Below are 20162 nucleotides of genomic sequence, written 5' to 3' on the forward strand. Positions count from 1 at the left end.
TTGCTTTTCCTCTTGGCCTCAAAAGGAAAGGGGAATGAGTCCGTGCGCTGCAGATGAAACGAGCAGCGATGGTTTTCGGCACGCTCGCGTGGAACGTTTCATGTCTGCAACCACCAGGATGGGACATGCTCAGGGTTCTCTGTGCAAGGATCCTGTGAAAGGAGGTCAGCCCAGAGTCCCTCCTGTCAATGCTTTAAATCATTCATCCCAGGATCCCCTCTCAAAGTCAAAGCAGCAGACATCCAAAATGTATTTGTATATATTTATACTGCTCTCTCCTGGTGCTGCTGGGGCCTGTGATCGCTGCCACATCCCGCAGCTCTCGCTGTCCCTGGGCTCTGCTGCCAAACCTCACAGTGATTTATGAAAAAAATATGAATATTGATCCAGTACCGATATCCAACTGTGATGGACAAAAACTCTCTAACAGTTAAAATTAAAAAGTGTGTGTTTATTGTGTGTGGATGGCTCCCAAATCCACACCACACCTCTCAGGTGATTACAGAGCCCCTTTATCCATACAAGTGTTGAATACCCAAAATACAAATACATATTCATCATTTTGGTACATCCCATTCCTCACTTCCTATGCTAATAATTTCAAAAGCTATTTAAGCAGGTGTAGTTTGTTCCTTGAAATGGGTCAGTGGTCCCTTCCCAAAATGAGGAAGTCAATGAAGTCTTCCTCGTTCTGACCTTTCTACCTTTTCAATGCAAATATGACAAATGAACTCTTGGTAGAACTTCTCCTATTCCTTGTTTTCAAAACAGAGAAGCCCCACAATTGTCTTATGTTCCTAAAAGCTATTTGCCAGTTTCTACATTCTTCATTATAAACCAGCTAATTAAACATTGTGCTGACAAGCAATCAGTTATTAGTTACCTACTAACTCTTAACTTCATCAAGGCCTACTCATTTATTTTAAGTTTATTTTAATTAACTCTAGCAAGGTTTATCTCAGACTAAAATCTTAGCTCCTCTAAAATCTCTAAATTCCTTAAAATTTATGTCTCAGCAGGGCTGCTGGGGGTCTGCAGGAGCACAACCCAGGCTGCTGGAACCAAACCAGGGCTGGGGCTGATCAGGCTGGATAACAACGTGCTGAAAAAAGCAAATCCAGGCAAGCACAAGGAGGGTTGGGAAGGTGCAGGCACAGAGTGAGGACGATCCCCACTCCCTGGCCTGCAGCCCTGCCTACCTCCTTGCACACAGCAGATGGTGTAAAACGTGACTATTTTCATGAACTTTTAACAATCCCCAAAAAATGTAAGGCAGCTGCAGCGCACAGAACATCACAGCTTTCTAAGGTGGGAACTGGGACCAATTATGTTGCGAGAGAACATCCTTGACTGGAGGGGAAGAGTGGCAGAGAGTAAATAAAACTGTTCTTGGGAGATTGTGTCTCACAGGCCAGCTCGAGCCCAGATTCCATCCCACGCATGGAGGAACGACATTCCTCTGGTCGGGCGTCCTTGAGAAACACTCCGCTTGCCTTCTAAGAATAATACTGGGCTTGCCAGGCCACAAAAAGGAGGAATCCCTCACAGATTGCCTTTAGTGACCCAGGAGATTCGTACTGAGCTGGTCTTGACACCAGCACAGAGAGTCTGCCAGGCAGAAGAAAAGCCAACGTGACCCAGGGTCTGGGAGAGGTTCCAGAAAGATCCCGTCCTTCCTGGCAGCAAGGGCAAGAAGTGCTGGTGTGAAAAGGACAACCAAGGGGAAGAGCCATAAAAGAAGAAGTCTTGGCTTTTTGGCAAAGCCTGACACAGAGGAACAGCCCCAGTTTTAGCATCCAGGTATGAAGAGAGACATTTCCTCCATCCCAATCCTCTGCAGGTGACATTTTCACACAAGCCACTTGTTTACACAACAAACAGATGCTCTTTTCCCCTAACTTAACCATCTAATGAAGCTGAGCAGAAAGAGCCTGTGGCTGGGAAAAGATCCTTCACCAGGAGACACCCATGGCTGGGTCCCAAACACCGTGGCTGCTGCTGTCCCCAGGTGCTCCTCAGCACAGATTAATCTAATGAGCACTCCCAGCGTGGGGCACAGCTGAGACCTGGGAAGTGACAGCCCCCTCTGCCCCCAAGGAAGCTCTTTCAACACATGATTTATTTCCTCTCTGGGTCCTACAGAAGACACAAACTTTCCAATTTGAGTTATCTTAAAAAAAAAAAAAAAGGAAAAAAAAAAAAGAGATACATCACTACATCCAGTCAGGCAAGGTTTAATTTAATCAGGCACTTAAACAAGGTGACACAGAAGCTTAATTCAGTGTCCTTGAGTGAGACAACAGCCAGTCCAGAACCCTCAGCAAGATCAGAGCTGGCACATGGAGAAGGCAGAGAAGGAAAGGGCAGTGCAGCAGCAAGGACAGGGAGGTGTCCCCTGCCTACAAAGGCACCAGGAACAGGAGCAGCAGGTGGATCTGGGCAGGGGAGCAGTGATATCCACCTCTTCAGCATTCAGCTGCTGTTTCCTCTCTCAGACTCCACTCACTGCAGGGACAATGTGCAACTGCAAGTGAAAACTCCACCACAAAATCCACTCCAATCGACCACAAAACCTCCTCTGTGCTCCCACCTTAAATTGATAAATTCTGCTCCCACTCCAGCCCACCCCCAAGGAGGAAAAGCCTTTCTGCAGCATCTCCCTGGCACGAGCAATCAGGGTCTGTGACCCAACCTGTGGGACAGCTCAGCCTCACCACACTGACACCTTCCCTCTCTTGGGGCAGCACTGCTGGGCTCTCCTGGATCCATCTCCAACACTTCCAACTGGAGCAGCTCTCCATTTCCTTCCCACTGATGTCAACTTAAGGTGTCTATCAAGTCCTAAGATGGAGCCTCCTTGATTTTTACTCCCATCTTACCTGACAACTGCTGTCTTGGCCAACAGCAGATCAAAGCTTGGGCCTCCAGAGCTAAAAGCTGTGAGCTGTGCAGCAGGGGCTAATCCTGTTGGGAGGGACTGCTCAGGAGAGGAGGCAGAAGTGGTGGGATCTGGATCTCAGAGAGCCAAGCCATGCTGCCAACCACCAGCTCTCTCCCTACTGCATAGAGCACATCCCTTCCATGCCACACACCTTCAACAAGGTCAGAAGAGGAGGCAGAAATGCCTGGAAGTGGTGGGATCTGGATCTCAGAGAGCCAAGCTGTGCTGCCAACCACCAGCTCCTGTCCCTGCTGCACAGAGCACAAACCTGCCATGCCACACACCTTCAACAAGGCACCAACTCCCCCAAACACAGCCTGAACATGGGCCTAGAGGAGCCCCATCACAGGTTTTCCATCATCTCCCTGAAGTCCCACGTGGTGCCAACCTGGCTGCTGCCTCTGCTGGCCCCAGGGATGCTCACAGAGCACGAGAGCCCCCCTCACATGCACCTCCCATGAATTACTGTGTTCTGCAAATTAATGATGGAGCAAGGGCAATTAAAAGGGAAGAAAGCCAGGGTAATGCATCATAAAAGGGGTTTTATTCTTTTATTTTGTCAATTGCAATTTAGATTTAATTATTTATGGTAATACTTCGGAGTGTGCTAGTAAGGGTTCTATACTGTGATTTATAAAAGGAAGGAAATGTAAGTAATAAGTAATGTTCCATGCCCTTAAATCTTTGCTGGGGTGGAGAGAGCCACGCACCAGCCTTCTGTGTATGCAAAGTGCCAATTAGCAAAGTGCTATTGTAAAACACAAAGGTTTAATCAATGAGAAAAATCCACTTGAAAACAGCGAGCATGCTGATTCCAGTCAGAAAAATGGCCACATTTCCATGCAGTAAATGGCTTTTTATGTGCAACTGAGGAGCACTTGGAGCAGGCACGTGGTTCCTTCGGGTGGCAGAGGAGGGCAGGGGGACCTGACCACTGCCCTTGGCCAAAAGCAGCTGTGCCCTGCACACCTGGGCAGGAACAGCTCCAGCTACAAGAGGCTGGCTCTGTGCACACACAGAATGAGATGTTTTAGGGTGCTCAGCACAGAGGTTTTATGGCTCAGGCTGGGTGTGTGAACAGGAAACAGGAGGTCCATCAGCAATTTGGGAGCTATTCCTCTCCCAGGACTCATCTCCAAGCCTCATCTGTCTCTGCTGCCTGGTTTCCTCTCAGCTCCAAGGGGCACATTTGGCTGTGCAGCTCCTGGGGAGGCCTCCCCTTAACTTCCTGCAGCCATGCCAATTCATGGTACTCACACAAACAGCAGAATCCTTAAGAAGAGGATAATACTTTCCATTTCATGACACCACTGAAAATAATCCTGGAATTAGTAATTTCCAGTTCCATGTCTGCCTTTGACCATATGGAAGAAACAAAGAAAATGTCCATATTCAACCAAAGAAAAAAGAGGAAGAACATGCCTGTGTCACACCTTCCAATTATTGTTCTCTTCAGCTTCCCAAGGAGGAACAGCAGGCAGAAAGTAGCGTGGTGCTTTGGATTTTTAATTTAAATGGCAGTTTCCTTTAAATAGAATGCTCCTGCCACAGAAAGATTTAAATCACTGCCTGAGATCAATTAGCCTCGGAAACAAGGGAAGTATTTTAATGGTCCTTTGATGGCAGAGGCCAGAGCTGCACTGGGAGAGGAGGCAAGTCCGGCTCAGCCCAGGCTCTGCTGCGCTGGGATCTGCTCCCTGCAAAGCTGGGAGGTGCTGCCCTCCAAAAGCCACAATCCCAGGGGTTTCCCATCTCCAGTGTGGGCTTCCCATGCCAGGAGGGGCAGCAGCAGCGTGTGCCCGGGGGGCTGGGGTGAATTAGGGCAGCAAACGGGGTCAGCGCCGCGGCCAAATGGAAGCTGGCCAAGGGATTACGGGAATGTGACAGAGCCCGGGGCCATCTGATGGGAGAGGACATTGTCAGAACAGCCACAGCTCCTCACACAGCCTCTGCAGCTGTGACACACAAAGCTGTTTGCTGTTTGCAGGGCTCACTGGGGAGCAGCACGGCCAGCTCGGGTGCTGCTGGCAGGAATGGGGTCGCCCAGGATTTAGGAGCCCCTCCAAGGAAGCATCAACTCACTGCCCACTCATCCTCACCAGGCTGAGAGCAACAAGCTGGCACAAGGGAGCATCCCCACGGGCACAGGAGGTGCTGGCATGCTCCACAGGTCAAGAGGAGAGACAACACCTGGCCAACATCTGCACAGAGAGCAGGTTAAGGGCAGCCCCATCCCAACAAGCTGCAAAGTTCCTGCACGGACATCAGTGAGGAGCCAGAAGGGAAAAAAGCACTAACCCTCACAGTTCAGGATCCAAGGACACTGCAGAACTACAGGAGAGAGAAACTTGGCTGCAAGCAGCAAGGTGTCTGCAGAGCAGTGACAGATTTCAGCAGGGCTCAGGCCACACCACTGGTGCATTCTGTGTCTGACCAGCACAGAATCCTGAGGGCACATTTCCCCAAGAGGCTCTGTAGCAGTCAGACAGCACATGGGATCTCCCAGCTCTGCTGGAATCTCTGAGCAAACCTCACCCCAAAGAGGAGGGACAGACAAGATGCTCGTTCCTTCCCAGGAAAATGAAAACCACAAGAGAACTGGAGAAGCCTTGATTCTGCCATGTCCCTGTCAGCATTCAGCACTCAGGCCTTGTTGTACACTCAAAATTCAAATGGACCAATTTTCACAGGCACTCAGGTATCACTGGGGATGAATCAGGGCTCTCCTTATGCAGAGAGGCTGTAGAGCTGCAGAACACCTGAGCTCTCCTTCCATGCCTGCAGAATTTTGCAAACTGATTTTGCCAGGCGTTGTTACAGTGGCAAGAACAAGACCCCGGAGCCCTGAGTCCAGATTTCCACTGATTCCCCACTCCTGACTCCACTGCACAAAGAGCCAGGAATGGAGAGTCCCAGTGCCCACTTTCACAAGCCAACAGAGCCACCCTGAGCCCACAAAGCAGCACCCACTGACTCTGGGTGCTCATAAAGACCCTGCTTAGCATCAGCTCCAAAGGATAAATCCTTGGGCAAAAGGCTCGTGGCAGCTCCAGTGCTGCTGCCCCTCCTGACAGCTCAGGCTGAAGCTGTGGGTCTCTTTCTGGACACCAGTGGTACCATCTGAGGTGCAGACTGACCCACAGCCAACACCTCACCCTACCATGACCCTCCTGGAGCCCAGCTCACTTGCCAGGCTTATGAAATGAAAAGGAACAAAACACAACATTATCTTTCTGCACATGAGTGTTTCTCTCTGCAAAGAGGGATTAAGCATGAACCCAGCAAAACTCAGAGAGAGGCAAGGGCAAACACATCCCCAGTTGCCTACTGCAGAGAGGACAGAGAGCAGAGCTCCAAAAACATCTCCCAGCAACAAAAGGTCGCGGATCCATTCAATCCCCGTCATCGTAATAAACCCTGATAACGAAGTGATTACGTGAAAAGCTGTCAAGGGCTATGCTGACCAGAGCAGCCCTCTCACCAGCTTCAAGCAGCTTTGCTGGGGAGGAAAAAACCTCATAATTCAATCAGCTTGGAAAAGTCTATTCCCCACTGATCCCAAGCGATCAGCCTTCATGTTGAAGGAACATTACATTCAAGTCGCTGAAGATTTTCACTTCTTTTTTTTTCTCCTTCTCCTTTTCATTTTCTAAAGCAGGAATTGAAAGGCAGCAAAGATAAAAACTGTGTTGAACTGGAACTGGTTCACTCAGGGGAAGCAGAAACATAATACTCTTTCTTGAAATGCTGTTTGGAATCCAGCCCCAGAAAGTAACCTGACAATGGTCACCAGTGTCTGACAGATCCTGAAAGGCAGGAGCAGGAGAGGACAATATGGGTGAGCTGGGTGGAGATGGGGTTGGGAGAAGGTGGGGTAAGGCTCTGGCAAGAGCTGTCAGGCACCTTCACTCCTTCTCCCCAGCTCTTTGGCAGCCGTGGGGGCAACCTGAAACTCAAAGCAGACTGTGAGGACCCAGCTGCCCTGCATCCCTCTGGGGTGGGGCAGTGAACAATAGGAAGGCACTGGTGGAACATTAAGGACGTGGGGAAATGAAACACTTGATCAGCGTTTCGATCACTATTGAGCTTCACTTCTTGAATGATGAAAAGGAGAAGGCTGAAAAAAGGAGCAGGGGGACAGCAGAGTCACTCACTTTCAGCAAGGCAGTCCATCAGCAGCACGGAGAGGACGTTCACGAGGGAGACCAGCGAAGACATTCCAGGGCTGGGAAGGATCCTCATCCTCTGCAAAGGCCTTCGGCCCCAGCCGGGAAGGCTCCGGCTCAGCGGGAACTGCAGCGGCTGCCCAGCCTTGTCAGCACCTGTGGGGCACAAAGGGACAGCTCTGAGGGGCGGGCGGGTGGGCAGGGGACGGGCAGAGCCCGAGCGGCCGCGGCAGCGCACGGTCCCTGCAGGGACACGGGGACCTTCCTCGGGGTGGCACTGCGGGGTGGCACTGCGGGGTGGCACTGAGGGGTGGCACTGAGGGGTGGCACTGAGGGGTGGCACTGTGGGGTGGCACTGAGCACCCGCCTGGCTCCACGGGGTGAGCCCAGCTCTATGGGGTGAGCCCAGCCCCATATGGGCAGATCCCAGCTCCATGGGCAGATCCCAGCCCCACGAGCAAATCCCAGCCCCAAGGGCAGATCCCAGCCCCACAGGGTAAGCCCAGATCCATAGGGTGAGCCCAGCTCTATGGCGTGAGCCCAGCCCCATGGGGTGAGCCCAGCTCCATGGGGTGAGCCCAGCTCCATGGGGTGAGCCCAGCTCCATGGGGTGAGCCCAGATCCATGGGGTGAGCCCAGCCCCATGGGCAGATCTCATCCCCATGGGCAGATCCCAACTCCATGGGCAGATCCCATCCCCATGGGCACATCCCAGCTCCAAGGGCAGATCCCAGCTCCAAGGGCAGATCCCAGCTCCATGGGTAGATCCCATCTCCATGGGCAGACCCCAGCCCCACAGGCAGACCCCAGCCCCACAGGCAGATCCCAGCCCCAGTTTGAATTTTAACCCATTGTGTTCTGTCCCTCCCCAGCACAGGAGAGGCCGAGCAGCACCAAGCAGTGAGATGGGAAGGGATCAGGGCCCAAGGACCCTCGGAAAGGGCGATTTTTCCACAAAAGCACAGCATGAAGAAGCAAAGCTGAAGCCTCACACATAAAAAACCGAGCAAGGAAGGAAACAAATCTCTCCCCCAAGAGGTCAGATGAAAGAGGAGATGCCTTTGCTGGGTCCCCTTTTGTCTGCTGAGGATCCCTGTGGTTTGAGGAGGGATCCTCCTGCCCAGGCAGGCAGTGATCCCCCAACACAGCAGCCCTGACCCTGAGCCAGGTGTCACTGTGGGTGTCCCAGAGCTCCTCCTACACAGGAAACACACACTGGAAAGGCTCCAGCAAGGCTGAGGTTGCAGCAGCTACTCTGCACACCTGAGAGCCTCTGCCCCACTCGGTGCCTCAGTTTCCCCATTTGCACCACACAGAGGAACTGTGTTACTGAGCTACACAAAACTGGAAGAGAGAATACCTGCAGCAGGGGGTGCCACAGCTGATCCTGATGGACCAAGCAAACGCAGCCTCCACAGGAGGTGGGAGAGATTTTCTCCTGACCAGTTCTGCCCTGGACGTGGCAGAACGTGGCAGCAGGACAGAAGCAGCAGATCAGCAGGGCTGTGGCAGGGGAGATCCAGCTCAGCACCAGCCTGCTCCCCTCACCCTGCCAGCACATTTCCATGGAGACAACTCCTGGCTCCAAACAGAGCTCCCTGCTTACAGCTTTATCCTGATCCCTGTGCAAAGCTGGAATGGCATTAAGGCAGCTGAATTTTCCCCACCAGCCCAGTCCTGTGTGTCAATACTGCTTCCCTCAGTCACAGAGGTGAGATTTGCCCCAGAAGGGCTGAAAATAGAGTGAAAGCTGCAGCCACAACCCCCTCATAGGGTCGGCAGCTCAGAGGTTTCCCACCAGCCAGACTCTGAGCACGAGGATAATGGGCCAGAGCTGTGCAAGGATGCTCTCAGATCTGACAGATTCCTTCCCGCTATCGTTACTCCAATTAGAAATCAAACCCGGGGTTTATCACCTTTTGGAGGAAAGCCAGGTAGGAGATATTGTACAATGATCAAAGGCTTTGGAAGGACTAAGGGGATGGTGAGGCCGTTGAAGCTTTCTGACACACATCAGGGTGGGAGACTGTCAGGACAGGCAGTGTGAAGGGGCATTTTAATCTTTTTCTGTCCCATTAACTCTCCAAGGTGTGCAGAATTAAAAGAAAAGCCAGGATAAACAAGAAATACATACTCAGCCCTAAAGAACAACTTTTCAGAGAGAAGCTTTGGACTTGCACTTTGAGGATTACAAAGCCTCTGCTGTGTGCTCTGTGCTAGCCCAGATCCACCGTGCTCATGAAAAATGAGCATAAATACTGAAACAAAAAAGAGGAAAAAACCTGAATCCTATCACTGGGAATCTCTTCAAATGTTTGTTCTAGACACATTTAGAGAAACACAGAGAGGCTCCAGCCAGCCCTAGCTTGGATTTGCAGGGTTCCAGGCCACAGAACAACACGTTGGGGTTTCTTTTGTTGCTGTCAGGGGTGAGCAGAGAGTGGGAACATGGTGAATAGCTGTGATGGGAACTGTTAATTAAACTGGGGATGTGGCATCCATGCCAGCCCAGCCAATGGAGCTGTGCTGTAGCTCCCTGGCTCTCCCTTCTCCCCCCTTGCAGCTCCCCATTCCCACCAGCCAGGCTGGTGTTGGAGAGAGCAAGAATACACCCAACTATTTTAGGTGCCTGTATTAAAATAAAATCCAACAAACCACGCCAGCTCAGCCACCATTTCAGAAACTCTTCTTTTTCTTTATCAGAGCACTATATCCACCCCCACCAGCACCAAAAATGCCACCAAACATCTCCTTGAGCCTTGTGTGCTCCCCAGACACAGCACCAGTCATCTTCCACAACGGAGAGCAGCCAAGAGCCTGCCCTGCTCCCTGCAAAATGTCCCCAAAATCCCCTCAGGATGGAGCTGAAGGCAGGGAAATGAATGTCAGGGAAATGTTGTGCCTCCTCCACACCCAGCATGGCTTTTCCTGCCATATAATGGGCTCTGATGGAGAAGGTCTGGAAAAGGGGATACAGCAACAGCTCCAAGATTAGAGGAGGAGATGCCAGAGGGTGACACTTCCACTCCGGTGCTAATGTGCTTCCCGAGCCCTTGATGGAGACAGAAAGTGCTGGCAGAGATATCAGGACATGTCAGCTTCAATCCAGCAACTCATCCTTCAGAGAAGGTACATCACTGCTGTCCCCCCCTGGATGTGGGATTTTCAGGAGAGCAGGATTGCACCCACCTGGCTCCCCTGTGGATGTGGAGGACAGGCTGGGGCAGGGTTTGCTCTGCTTCCTTGGCAGGGCCCTGGCAATAGGAGCAGACTCATCCCCTGCACAATTCCTGCCTCCAGCACAGGGGATGAGTCTGTTCTGAGCTCTGAGTCGCCCTGCTGGAACCCAGCTGCCACACAAGGGGTCTGAAAGCCAGTGGGAATTGTTCTGATGAAAGCTCAAACCCCAAGGGCTCTGTCACCCATCCTCTCCTCTCCTCGGGGCACAGCTTACCTTGTCTGTGCTCTCTGGAGCAGGTTTGCTCATCCCTGCCCATCTCTGAGCACCCAGCCAAGCTCCTTTCTGTGCCCTCTTACCTTGTCTGTGCTCTCTGGAGCAGGTTTGCTCACCCCTGCCCATCTCTGAGCACCCAGCCAAGCTCCTTTCTCTTCTCTCTTACCTTGTCTGTGCTCTCTGGAGCAGGTTTGCTCACCCCTGCCCATCTCTGAGCACCCAGCCAAGCTCCTGGCACCAGCCAAGCCAACATAATGGCACTTTTCCTGTGCTGCTCCACGGACCTGCAAACCCTCACTAAATTCTCTGGCACAGGATCCCCTGCAACACAAGCAAACCACCTAATAGACCTCAATCCTTGCTAAAGAATGCAATTAAGTGAAGCCATGGCCCCCAGTGGGGTCAGATTTGTGCTAGATACGGTCACATTTCAGGAATAAGATTAATTCTTACAGTAAAAGAGCTCCTGTAAGACATTCATTCTTGTGTGCTGCCTAATCTCCAGCTCTAAGCAAGGCCATGTGTGCAGCTTGTAAGCACCGAGCACGGGGTCCTGGAGAGCATGATTAAAAATAGTAAAACTGAGAGGTGTTTGCAAGGAGCAGCTTCCCAGTGCAGCTCCTGCAGCTGGGAATGAGCCAGGGAGCCAGGGGAGCGAGGCACAGAGGGTGAAATGCTCTGCAGCACCTACATTTCTTAAGAGCTTAAGTTCCCCTGGGAGTCAAAGGGACTTAACCTAAGCTGTTAAGATGCTTTTGAAGATTTTTTCCCCCCAGCAAGTCCCATTTCAGAGGGTGCTGGACACCTAACTCCCTTAAGCTGCTTTGGGTATGGAGGGGATACAGGAGGAGGGGTTTGGCTACCTTGGTGCTCACTGCTCAAAGAGGGAAATGCTGCTGAAAACCAGTGTCTGCACAGTGACAGGCACTGGGGTGGGTCAGAACAAGGATTTTCACAGAAACACAGTGTGCTTTGGGTTGCAAGGGACATTAAAGATCATGTTGTTCCAACCTGTCAATGACAGGGACACCTTCCTCTAGACCAAGCCTTGAACACTCCCAGGGATGGGGCATCCACAGCCTCTCTGGGCAACATTTTGCCATATGTTCCTTGTTCTTAGCCCCCACAGAGCTGGTAATTGAAACATTTGCTCTGTGTTTGAAAAAAATCCAGGAGGGAGGAACCATGCATTCATTTCAGATTCATTACAATATAACAACTTGGAAAAATAAATCACCAAAAAAAAATTAAAAAAAAAAAAGCACTTGGGCTTTTTTTGTGTTTCACCTGCCTGTGAAAAGGAGAAGGGCGATTTTAAAGAAATTCTCTGCAAAAGGTTCCACTAGGATCTAGGAGATGATTAAATATCTTCATTTTCAGCAGCTGCTGTGGGAGAATTGCTCCCATTAGACACATCAATGGAAGCAAACACCTTGCAGGCAGAGGGCTGCACTGAGGGCTCTTCCTTCCAGCAGCACCAGCTTCGTTTGTGCTGCGTATTAACAGAGGTCAGTGGGTCACTTCATTTCCTCCCAGCAACCTCTTTAAAGAGAGAAAGAAAAGCTTTTAGCACAACCACCAGCTCATTTGTCACCTCCCCTGAGGAGGGCAGAGATGAAATTTGAATTCACTACCCCACAGCTCCAGCTTGCTCCTCTCCAACGCCCTGGCCTTGGCAAACTCAGCAGGGCTGGGACAGGGACCTGGCCCAGGAGCCCACCTGGGCACCTTCCCTTTGGTGCTGGGGAGCCCAGCACATCCCTCTGGCTGCCCTGGCTGGCTCCAGACCCTGGCACGAAGTCAAAATCACCTCTGGCTTTGGTTTTACCCCGTGGAAAAAGCTGCCAACTTTGTGTGAGGAATCACAAGCCACAAGGGTTTGAGTAGTGTGGTAGTTGGATTAACACAGAGTGAAAAAGTAGAATTTGGGGGTTTTTAGACTAAGATTCAGGGGGTGAAGATGGAGGGACTTGGGCGTGTCCTGACCTTTTTCTACTTCTTGCCCTCCATGTCTTGCTGTGATGGTGACACTTTTCTATTGGTTTAAGGTAGACACACACTGTCCAACAAAAATGATAGATATTGGCACGTTATTGTAAACATGGCACAGGCAGTTTTTGGTATAAAATGTGAACACTGCCCTGAGGGCAGACAGAAGCCATGGCCGAGCTGCTGGATGAGCTCAGCAGGTCAGAGAAAGAATGTTCTAGATAAAAGAAAATTAACAACCTTGAGAAGCCAACCCTACACATTCCAGACTCCTTCTCTGGCTGCTTGGGCTGGGAAATGAGGATTTTTACACTGCTGGGGTCACCTCAATCTGCAGACCCCAAGAGGGAACCAGGAGATGCCAACGTGCAGAGCTGGCTCTGGAGCCCTGCACAGCCCACCCCATGGAGGTACAGGATGGTTTGGGCAGGAAAGGACCTCAGAGATGCCCTCGTTGCACCCCCGTTGCCACAGGAGGGATGCCCTCACTGGGCCAGGGTACCCAGGGCCCATCCAGCCTGGCCTGGAGCACTTCCAGGGATGGGGCAGCCACACTCAGGTTGCTTCAGGCGCCAAGCTCCAGCGCCTGTGCAGATCTCATAAGAGGCCTGATCCTGCCCAAAAAAAACCCAAAAAGGAGGTGATGGAGCATTTCCAAGTCAGTGCCTTCCACCCCAAAGCTGCTGGACACAGTTTCTCCTCTGGGCTTGAATGCAGCTCCCCAAGCCACTCCTGCAGGCAGGCCAGGGGTTTGGCAAACACAATTAGAGCAGGCAGCAGAGATCCTTCAGAGTGAAGCATGGCTGTTTATCTATCACGGAGTTACTTAGATCTTAAAAAAATATTTACAAGAAAGAGGCAGAGTATTATCTTCCATGGGGAAACAAACACAGATGGAGGAAAAAAAAAAGAGCTTTGATCAGGACTGTCTCGGTCCTATTCGCTGCTTTTCATCCCCACATCTCCAAGTGCTTTAATATGACAGTATTATCCCTTTTTACAATGTGGGAAACCAGAGGAAGCTGCACACTGAGACAGCTCGCTGTGTTTGCACGTACACACACACACACACACACACAGAGCCTTTCTCTCTCTCTCCCTCTCCCTCTTTTTTATCCCTGTGGCATTTCTGGTCCTCCCATGTGAGTGAAGTGCCCAGCACAAGGAGCATTTCAGGGCACAGCCAAAATGTGTGTGTGTTCCAAGAGATGCTCCCTGCCCGGGGCTGTGACGGCACAGCGAGGGTTAAGCTGTGGTCACTGCAGGAGAAAGGAGCCAGGAGAGCTCACATTGGGCTGGGATGGTCAGGAGGAATTAATTTCCCCCTGCAGTGACAGCTGTGACAGGCATTGATGTGTCAGGAACGTTCAGCAGGTGCAGCCCAGCACAGACAGGGCACAGAGGCGAGGAGGATGAGGAGGAGGAGGGGGAGGAAGCACAGCTCCCCTAGCCTGGCTGCACCCTGTTGGGGGCTGTGGCCACAACCCAGGGAGGACCCCAAAGTCACGATGGAGACAACACCAGAACCACCAGAAACCCCAGGAGCATCCTCCTGGACCAGTGCAGAGCAGGAGACGTGGCTTCTCTGCAGGGCTGGGCTCTCCTCTAGGATGCACAAAGGGAAGGATCTGACCCAGAATCCCAATCCCCCCCCCCGGCTCCCACACAAACACTCCCCATCCTTCAGCATTTCCCAGCAAACCATCCCAATCTCCGCCGAGCGCCTGACGGCATCAGAAACCGTCAACTAAATTGCCTTGTGGCTCGGGGTAATACTTCACGTTTCTTTTTCCCTGCCTCTGAGCTTTATTTATTTATTTAGGAAGTCATTCATCATTAGGCCCAGCTCAGCTGCCTGACAGACTGGGAGCTCCTTGGGGCATGGGCTGCATCCCGTCTCCGTGCTCGCACCGATAAATAACCACGTCCTGCAGCACCCCTGCCTCTGCCAGGGCCACCAACACCATCTTCTGACAGAGAGCAGTGCTAAAACCACCAGCAGCCCCTTCCCAAAACACCTGCACCCCAAGCCTGGCACCCAGGCTGATGGGTGGCACTACACACAACAGGGGGAAAAAAGATAAAATCTCAGCAAAGAGCCCAAAGAGATGCTTTGGCTGCCCACACCAACAAAAGGGCAACAGCTTTTCTCATGTCTGGAGTCCAAGCTAAGGAAAAGCCTTTTTCTGAGATCAAATGCATGTTCAGATCAGCTCCATGTTCCTGGGGAGGAAAGACTGCCTGGCCTCACATCTCTGCGTGTCCAACTAAGAGCATATGAGAAAACCACTCAGCAATGAGGAACTGGTGTTCTCCTGGCTTGCAGCACGGCACGAAGATGACCTGCACCAGGAAGAGCCCATCCAGATGGCAGCAGTCCCTCTGACCAGGCTAATCCCTCCAGCTTTGGCTTTCTGCTCCCTTCACACAGAAATTTGGATGCTGCTGCACCTTGCAACCTTCTCCAGCCTCCGAACAGCTCTGCCAGCTCTGCACAGGGACTCCCTTCGTGTTCAGCACAGGGAATGGCAGCCCCCTCCTCCACCCCAAAACTCCTGGGCAAGCAGGGGGGCAAAGCCCATTCCTGGGGCTGGCACTGCTGCCCCTCACCAACAGGAGCTCACCTGCTGACAGACACCTGCCAGCCCTTCCTCCAGCTCCTCAGGTCTCCTGTGTGGCAAGCACATTTCTGCCCTCTCAGGATTTTCATAGAGGTGCACAGAGAGAAATGAAAGAGAAAACAATTTCTATTTCTGCTCCTTGTTTTCCCTATGTGGAACGTGTTTGGAGAATTGTTTACCTGGGGTGAGTGCTTGATTGGATTCTGGTGAGGATTGTTTGAGCCGATGGCCAATCCAACCCACCTGGAGCTGCACTCGAGAGAGAGGGTCATGAGCTGTGTTAGAGTCAGATAAAGTAGTATGTAGTTTTAGTACCCTCCTTTTATACAGTATATTGATGTATTTTAGCATAGTTATAATAAAGAAATAATTCAGCCTTCTGAATTGAGTCAGACATCAGCATTTCTTCCCATTGGGTTTGCCTGCATTTACAATACTCCTGCAGCCCTCTGGGGACTGGTTTCGCACAAAGTAGGTGGTTCTTACCAAAAAGTCTTGTGCAAACCATCCCCTGAGGACAAGCAGTGGGCTCTCAGCCCCAGTGTGCAGAGTGTGGCAACCTGCTCCCCCTGTCCTGCTGGTGGCCAAGCAGAGCATCTCCCACCAGCCTGCAGCTCGAGCAGAAGGAAAAAAAAAAAGAGAGATGAAAAATCGAAAGGAAGGAAAAAAACCATTCCAGAAAGTTAATTAGGAACATGAGGGTGCTTTATCAGTTCCGGCTGTGAGTGCTGGATGGGTGTAGGATGTCACCAGACCCTGCCAAGAACCTTCTCATTACCGATCGCCTCCTTTTGTTGTCTCCATCAGCTCCTGCTCCTCCTCTGAGCACACCTGGCCACCTGGGCAGGGCCACCTGGGCAACGTGGTGGCAATGGCACCTGGGCAATGGGGTGGCAGGGGCACCCTCCTGCTGCTCCCACCAGGGCACGGCCCCAGGGAGGGGAGCACTGGCAGCCCCAGCTGAATCCAGGTTTTGCACAGCTCATTTTGGTCCCCAAGCAGAAACAGTCCCCAGTAACACGAGTTGTGAGTGAAATAACCCCCCCCGAAAAAAAAAAAATCCCCAAACTACACGCAGGCACACACCTCACACCAAAAGCAAAATATAAAACTCTTTCTAAAGGCAACAACCTGGAAGATTTAACCAGCCACAGGCAAGGAACCTGCTCCCTTTCCAGCCCACTGAACCCAGAGAGGCTTCCATAGAGGATGACAAAATTGGTCTGGATTTACACTAAGACAGAGGAACAGTTAACTGCTTAGCATCTTTAGGGTCTCCCACACCTGAAATGCAGAGGGACTGTCCCCCCTCTCTCATGAATTCCAGCCCAGGAACACCCCTACCCCACACACAGGCAAGCCAAGAGCCTTGGGAATCACAAAAGAAAATAAATAAATTGCCTTTTTACCACCTGTGGACCTCATGGCCACTCTTGTCTGCACAACCCTGGGCACCAGGCTGGGAGATGCCACTGGACTGCTGCAGAGCACTCTGCTCATCAGTGAAAAACAAACGACAGGAAATAAAAGTAGCGAAGCCAACACGCAAAGTTTCTCCTAATTGCTATTCGATGCTAAATGAAAGTCGTTGTGGCAACAGCACAGCTGATGAGCTGTTTGCTTTCCTCACACCCCGTGGAAGAGGCAGAACAGTGCTCCAGTGAGGAGGGGACAGAGGAGCTGGGAGGGTGAGTGGCAGCCACCAAACCACCCCAGCAAATCCTCCTGCAGGTGAGGACGGGCTGCTGAGCTGCAGTAAGAAGGATAAAGAGGCTTCTCTTTCTTTGTCCCTGGCTTCATCATCACGGCTTGCATCTTGCTGATTAGTGACCAGCAAGGAAAGCTAATCAAGGTTATTAGGAAGTGTTGTCTTCCCTGGCTGTGGCAGCTGCCTGCTCGGGAGGACATGGGCCAAGGTGGCTCCCACAGCCACAAACCCAGCAATGCCTCCAGCTGCCTTTTGTCCAGCCCAGGATCACCAGTGCTGCATCAAGCCCCACTCAGAGTGCATCCCTTGGGCACTGAGATGTCCTTCCTGGGCCTCCCTTCTGGAGCTCACCCTGCTTCTCCTTCAGCATTCATCCCCTCCCCATGTGCCAGGCGCTCCAGCCCTGCCAGCCAACACAGGGGGTTAAATTCCATAAAGAGGATTTGGTTTTGAGCTTGCAAGACAGAAGATGAGCAAATCCCTTGCCTTGCTCTGGCAGGAATCCTGTGTCTCAGACCCACCAGCCAGGGGAGATTAAGAAAAGAGGAGAGAAAGAAAAAAACCCAAAACCCCATCCATCACTTGCTGTCGTGATCTCATCTGAATTTAAGAGCTAAGCTGGGAGGATGCTGGGTCACTGCTTGGGCTGGTTGAGCCCTGCAGACCAGTGGACACCAGAAGAGACTGGACAGAGTCTTAGGCTGCACTGCTCAAGGTCAGCAGCGGGATCAGGAAGCCACATCCACGCTCCGTGCTTGCTTTCCCTCTGATTTAATTCTGGGCTGGCTGTCTGGGGAAGCCTCTGGCTCTTGTCACATCCTTGCAGAGAGCCCCAGCTGCAGCAGGTGCCTCCAGAAATCCCCCTCATGCATTGACTGAAGCCCCACAAACCAACGTGCAGCAGTCCTCAGATGGCACAAGCCAGGGGCGCTTCCAAGCCCAGCAGGGCTCTGCTGCCATTTTCATCTTCTGTGCAAGATGTAAAATTAAGAGGCTGCTAACTAGGCAGAAACTGGGAGTAACACCATCCTCACAGTACTCCAGCTCCTGCCTGACAGATCTCACCCAGCTGGTTTGCTTCTACTGAGTCTGGTATTCCTCCCCTTCTGCTCCGAGCAGCTGTAGAGGCCAGTGCAGATATTCCAGCCCAGAGGTGGCTGCTTCTACTGGCTGGGATACAACAGCCCATGCATCAGAGGTGCCTTAAAACATTTATAAGCATTTGGAGATTGGTAACATCCCTGCTGGAGCAGGCTGTAGGAAAGGAGCCTGTGAGAACACCGTGGGAGAACATTCCCATTACCCAGCATTCAAAAAGCCTCCACCTGCTCGGCACGTTGCTTTATATTTTACTTTAAACCAACATAAGGGCTTTTTTCTGACAAGCTGCTGAGATCATCTCGGTGTCTTTGTGGCAGTCAATCACCAGAAGGATCAGGGAGGAGGCTGGCTGAGCGTTGCTGGCGATGTTTTCGCAGTGCCATGAATTAAACATGCAATAATATTTCCTGGGCAGGTGAGGACCATCCACAGGCAATGGGGCTGTGCCTGGCCAGGGAGGAGGGAGCTCTGTGTCCTCCATCTCCAGCAGGGCAAGGCAGAGCAAAGCAGATTCTTTTCTTCTTGCTCATCAGGGCTGCAGGAGCTTCCCAGGGCCCTGACCCTCAGGAATGACTCGTCCATCTTCGTGGGCACCGAGCCAAACAGGAACTGCTCCAACAACAAATCTCTCCTTGGGCACACAGAAGCCACCATATTGCAGAAAATGGCTTTATTGTCACTGCACCATCTGGAGTCGCCAGGAAATGCAACTTTTTTGTCCCCATCAATTACTGAAGGGAGAAAGCTGCTGTCCCCTGAAAGGCAAAACTTTCAGCTTTCTCCTGGGGCTGGGGAGAAGGCATGGGAGCTGAGCCCCACTCCAGCACCTTTGGGATTTGTAACACCCTGTACCAAACACTCTCTGCTTTTGGGAGCCTCGCCCTCAGAATCCCAGAGTGGTTTGGGTTGGTAAAGATCCTCTTGTTCCCATCCCCTTCCATGGTTCCACTAGAAGGTGGAACCATCCCAGCTCAGACCTGCTGGCAGCACTCAGGGGTTCCCACCTTGCTGGAGAGTTAAATTCCTGCTGGGGTTAAATTTCCTAAAGCCAGAAGAGATGAAAAACCTCCATCCCATCCCTTTCGCCAGAAGCTGGGCATGGTGTGGCTGGTGCAGAGGGGTGCTGGGAGCATCTCCTGGTGGGAGCATCTCCCATGGGAGAGGCTGTGTGGGGCTGAGCCAGCGACCCAGGGAACACCCAGGGATGGAACACCAGCACTGCAGGTTTTAGGAAGGCCAGGCATGCATCTGCCTCCAACGACTTCCAAACACACTTGGGCCAGCGAGAGGGACTAATTGACCTTCCAACCTCCCTTCTGTTGCTACTTTCTGTGGTTTTACAACCTCTCTAAATGGATCATTTATCCTGAGTGAATTCCTGCTGCATCCTGCTCATCAACCAGCTGTGAGCACCTCACTTGTGTGAGGGCAAAGCTGCTGTGGGTTCACGGATGGACCCAGCATGGGGCAGGGCACAGGGAAGAAATTAGGGGGTGGGGAGAACCCCAAACAACTCTTGCTGAAAGAATATTATTAAGAAGCATCTTAAATCCCTCAACTTCAGGGCTGTTTATTAGCCTGAATTAAGCCCAGGCCCTGCAGGTGATACCTCATGGCCAGGGTGCTCTTGCCTGGAAGAGGTCAGTGATTCCAGCAACAAGGACATCAATTAAAGCTTTTAATGATGCAAGCCCAGGACCTTGCAGAGCCCTGAAGAGCCTCTGCCCAAAGCTCTCTCTGCTAATAACCCTGGGCTGTGGCCGAGCCATGGGTGCTGGGCTGCCTGAAATATTTATGACAATCAAGGATTGCTTCTTTCCTGCCCGTAATGAAGCCCCCACACGCTCCATGAGTGCCTGTCACAGACCAGTCTCCTCCCAGTGCCTCCAAGAGCATCAGCACATCTCTGGAGCAGCGAGGCAGGGTGCCAGGGAGGGATTTTATTTTGTTTTTAAAGCCTCCCCCCAGCCCTTTCCCACTACAGCCTCGGCTCGAGTTCTCTCGTTAATCTAATTGTTCTCCTAATGAAGATCTGCAATTCCTCAAACATTAATTACCAACGGCAGCAGCAGCAGCAGCAGCTGTGGAACAAGAGCTCCCTGTTCCTAATAATACGCTTCACACTTTCGCCTGCCACAGCTCAATTTAGCTTTGCGTGATTTGGCTGGGGGCAGATAAATAA

At 51.7% G+C, this 20162-nt stretch overlaps 1 protein-coding gene across 1 annotated transcript in view; it reads right to left on the reverse strand.

Moving 5' to 3' along the window:
* PTPRS (protein tyrosine phosphatase receptor type S) overlaps nt 1-20162 on the reverse strand; it is a 133603-nt gene that overhangs the window by 93263 nt on the left and 20178 nt on the right. Inside the window, exon 2 of the mRNA XM_085562391.1 lies at nt 7096-7263. Within this exon, the coding sequence (XP_085418517.1) occupies nt 7096-7183 (88 nt within the window). The 5' untranslated portion in view covers nt 7184-7263. The remainder of the gene's footprint in view (nt 1-7095; nt 7264-20162) is intronic.

Source organism: Lonchura striata, chromosome 28 (assembly GCF_050655825.1).
Source record: "Lonchura striata isolate lonStrDom1 chromosome 28, ASM5065582v1, whole genome shotgun sequence".
In the NCBI taxonomy this organism is placed as follows: Eukaryota; Metazoa; Chordata; class Aves; order Passeriformes; family Estrildidae; genus Lonchura; species Lonchura striata.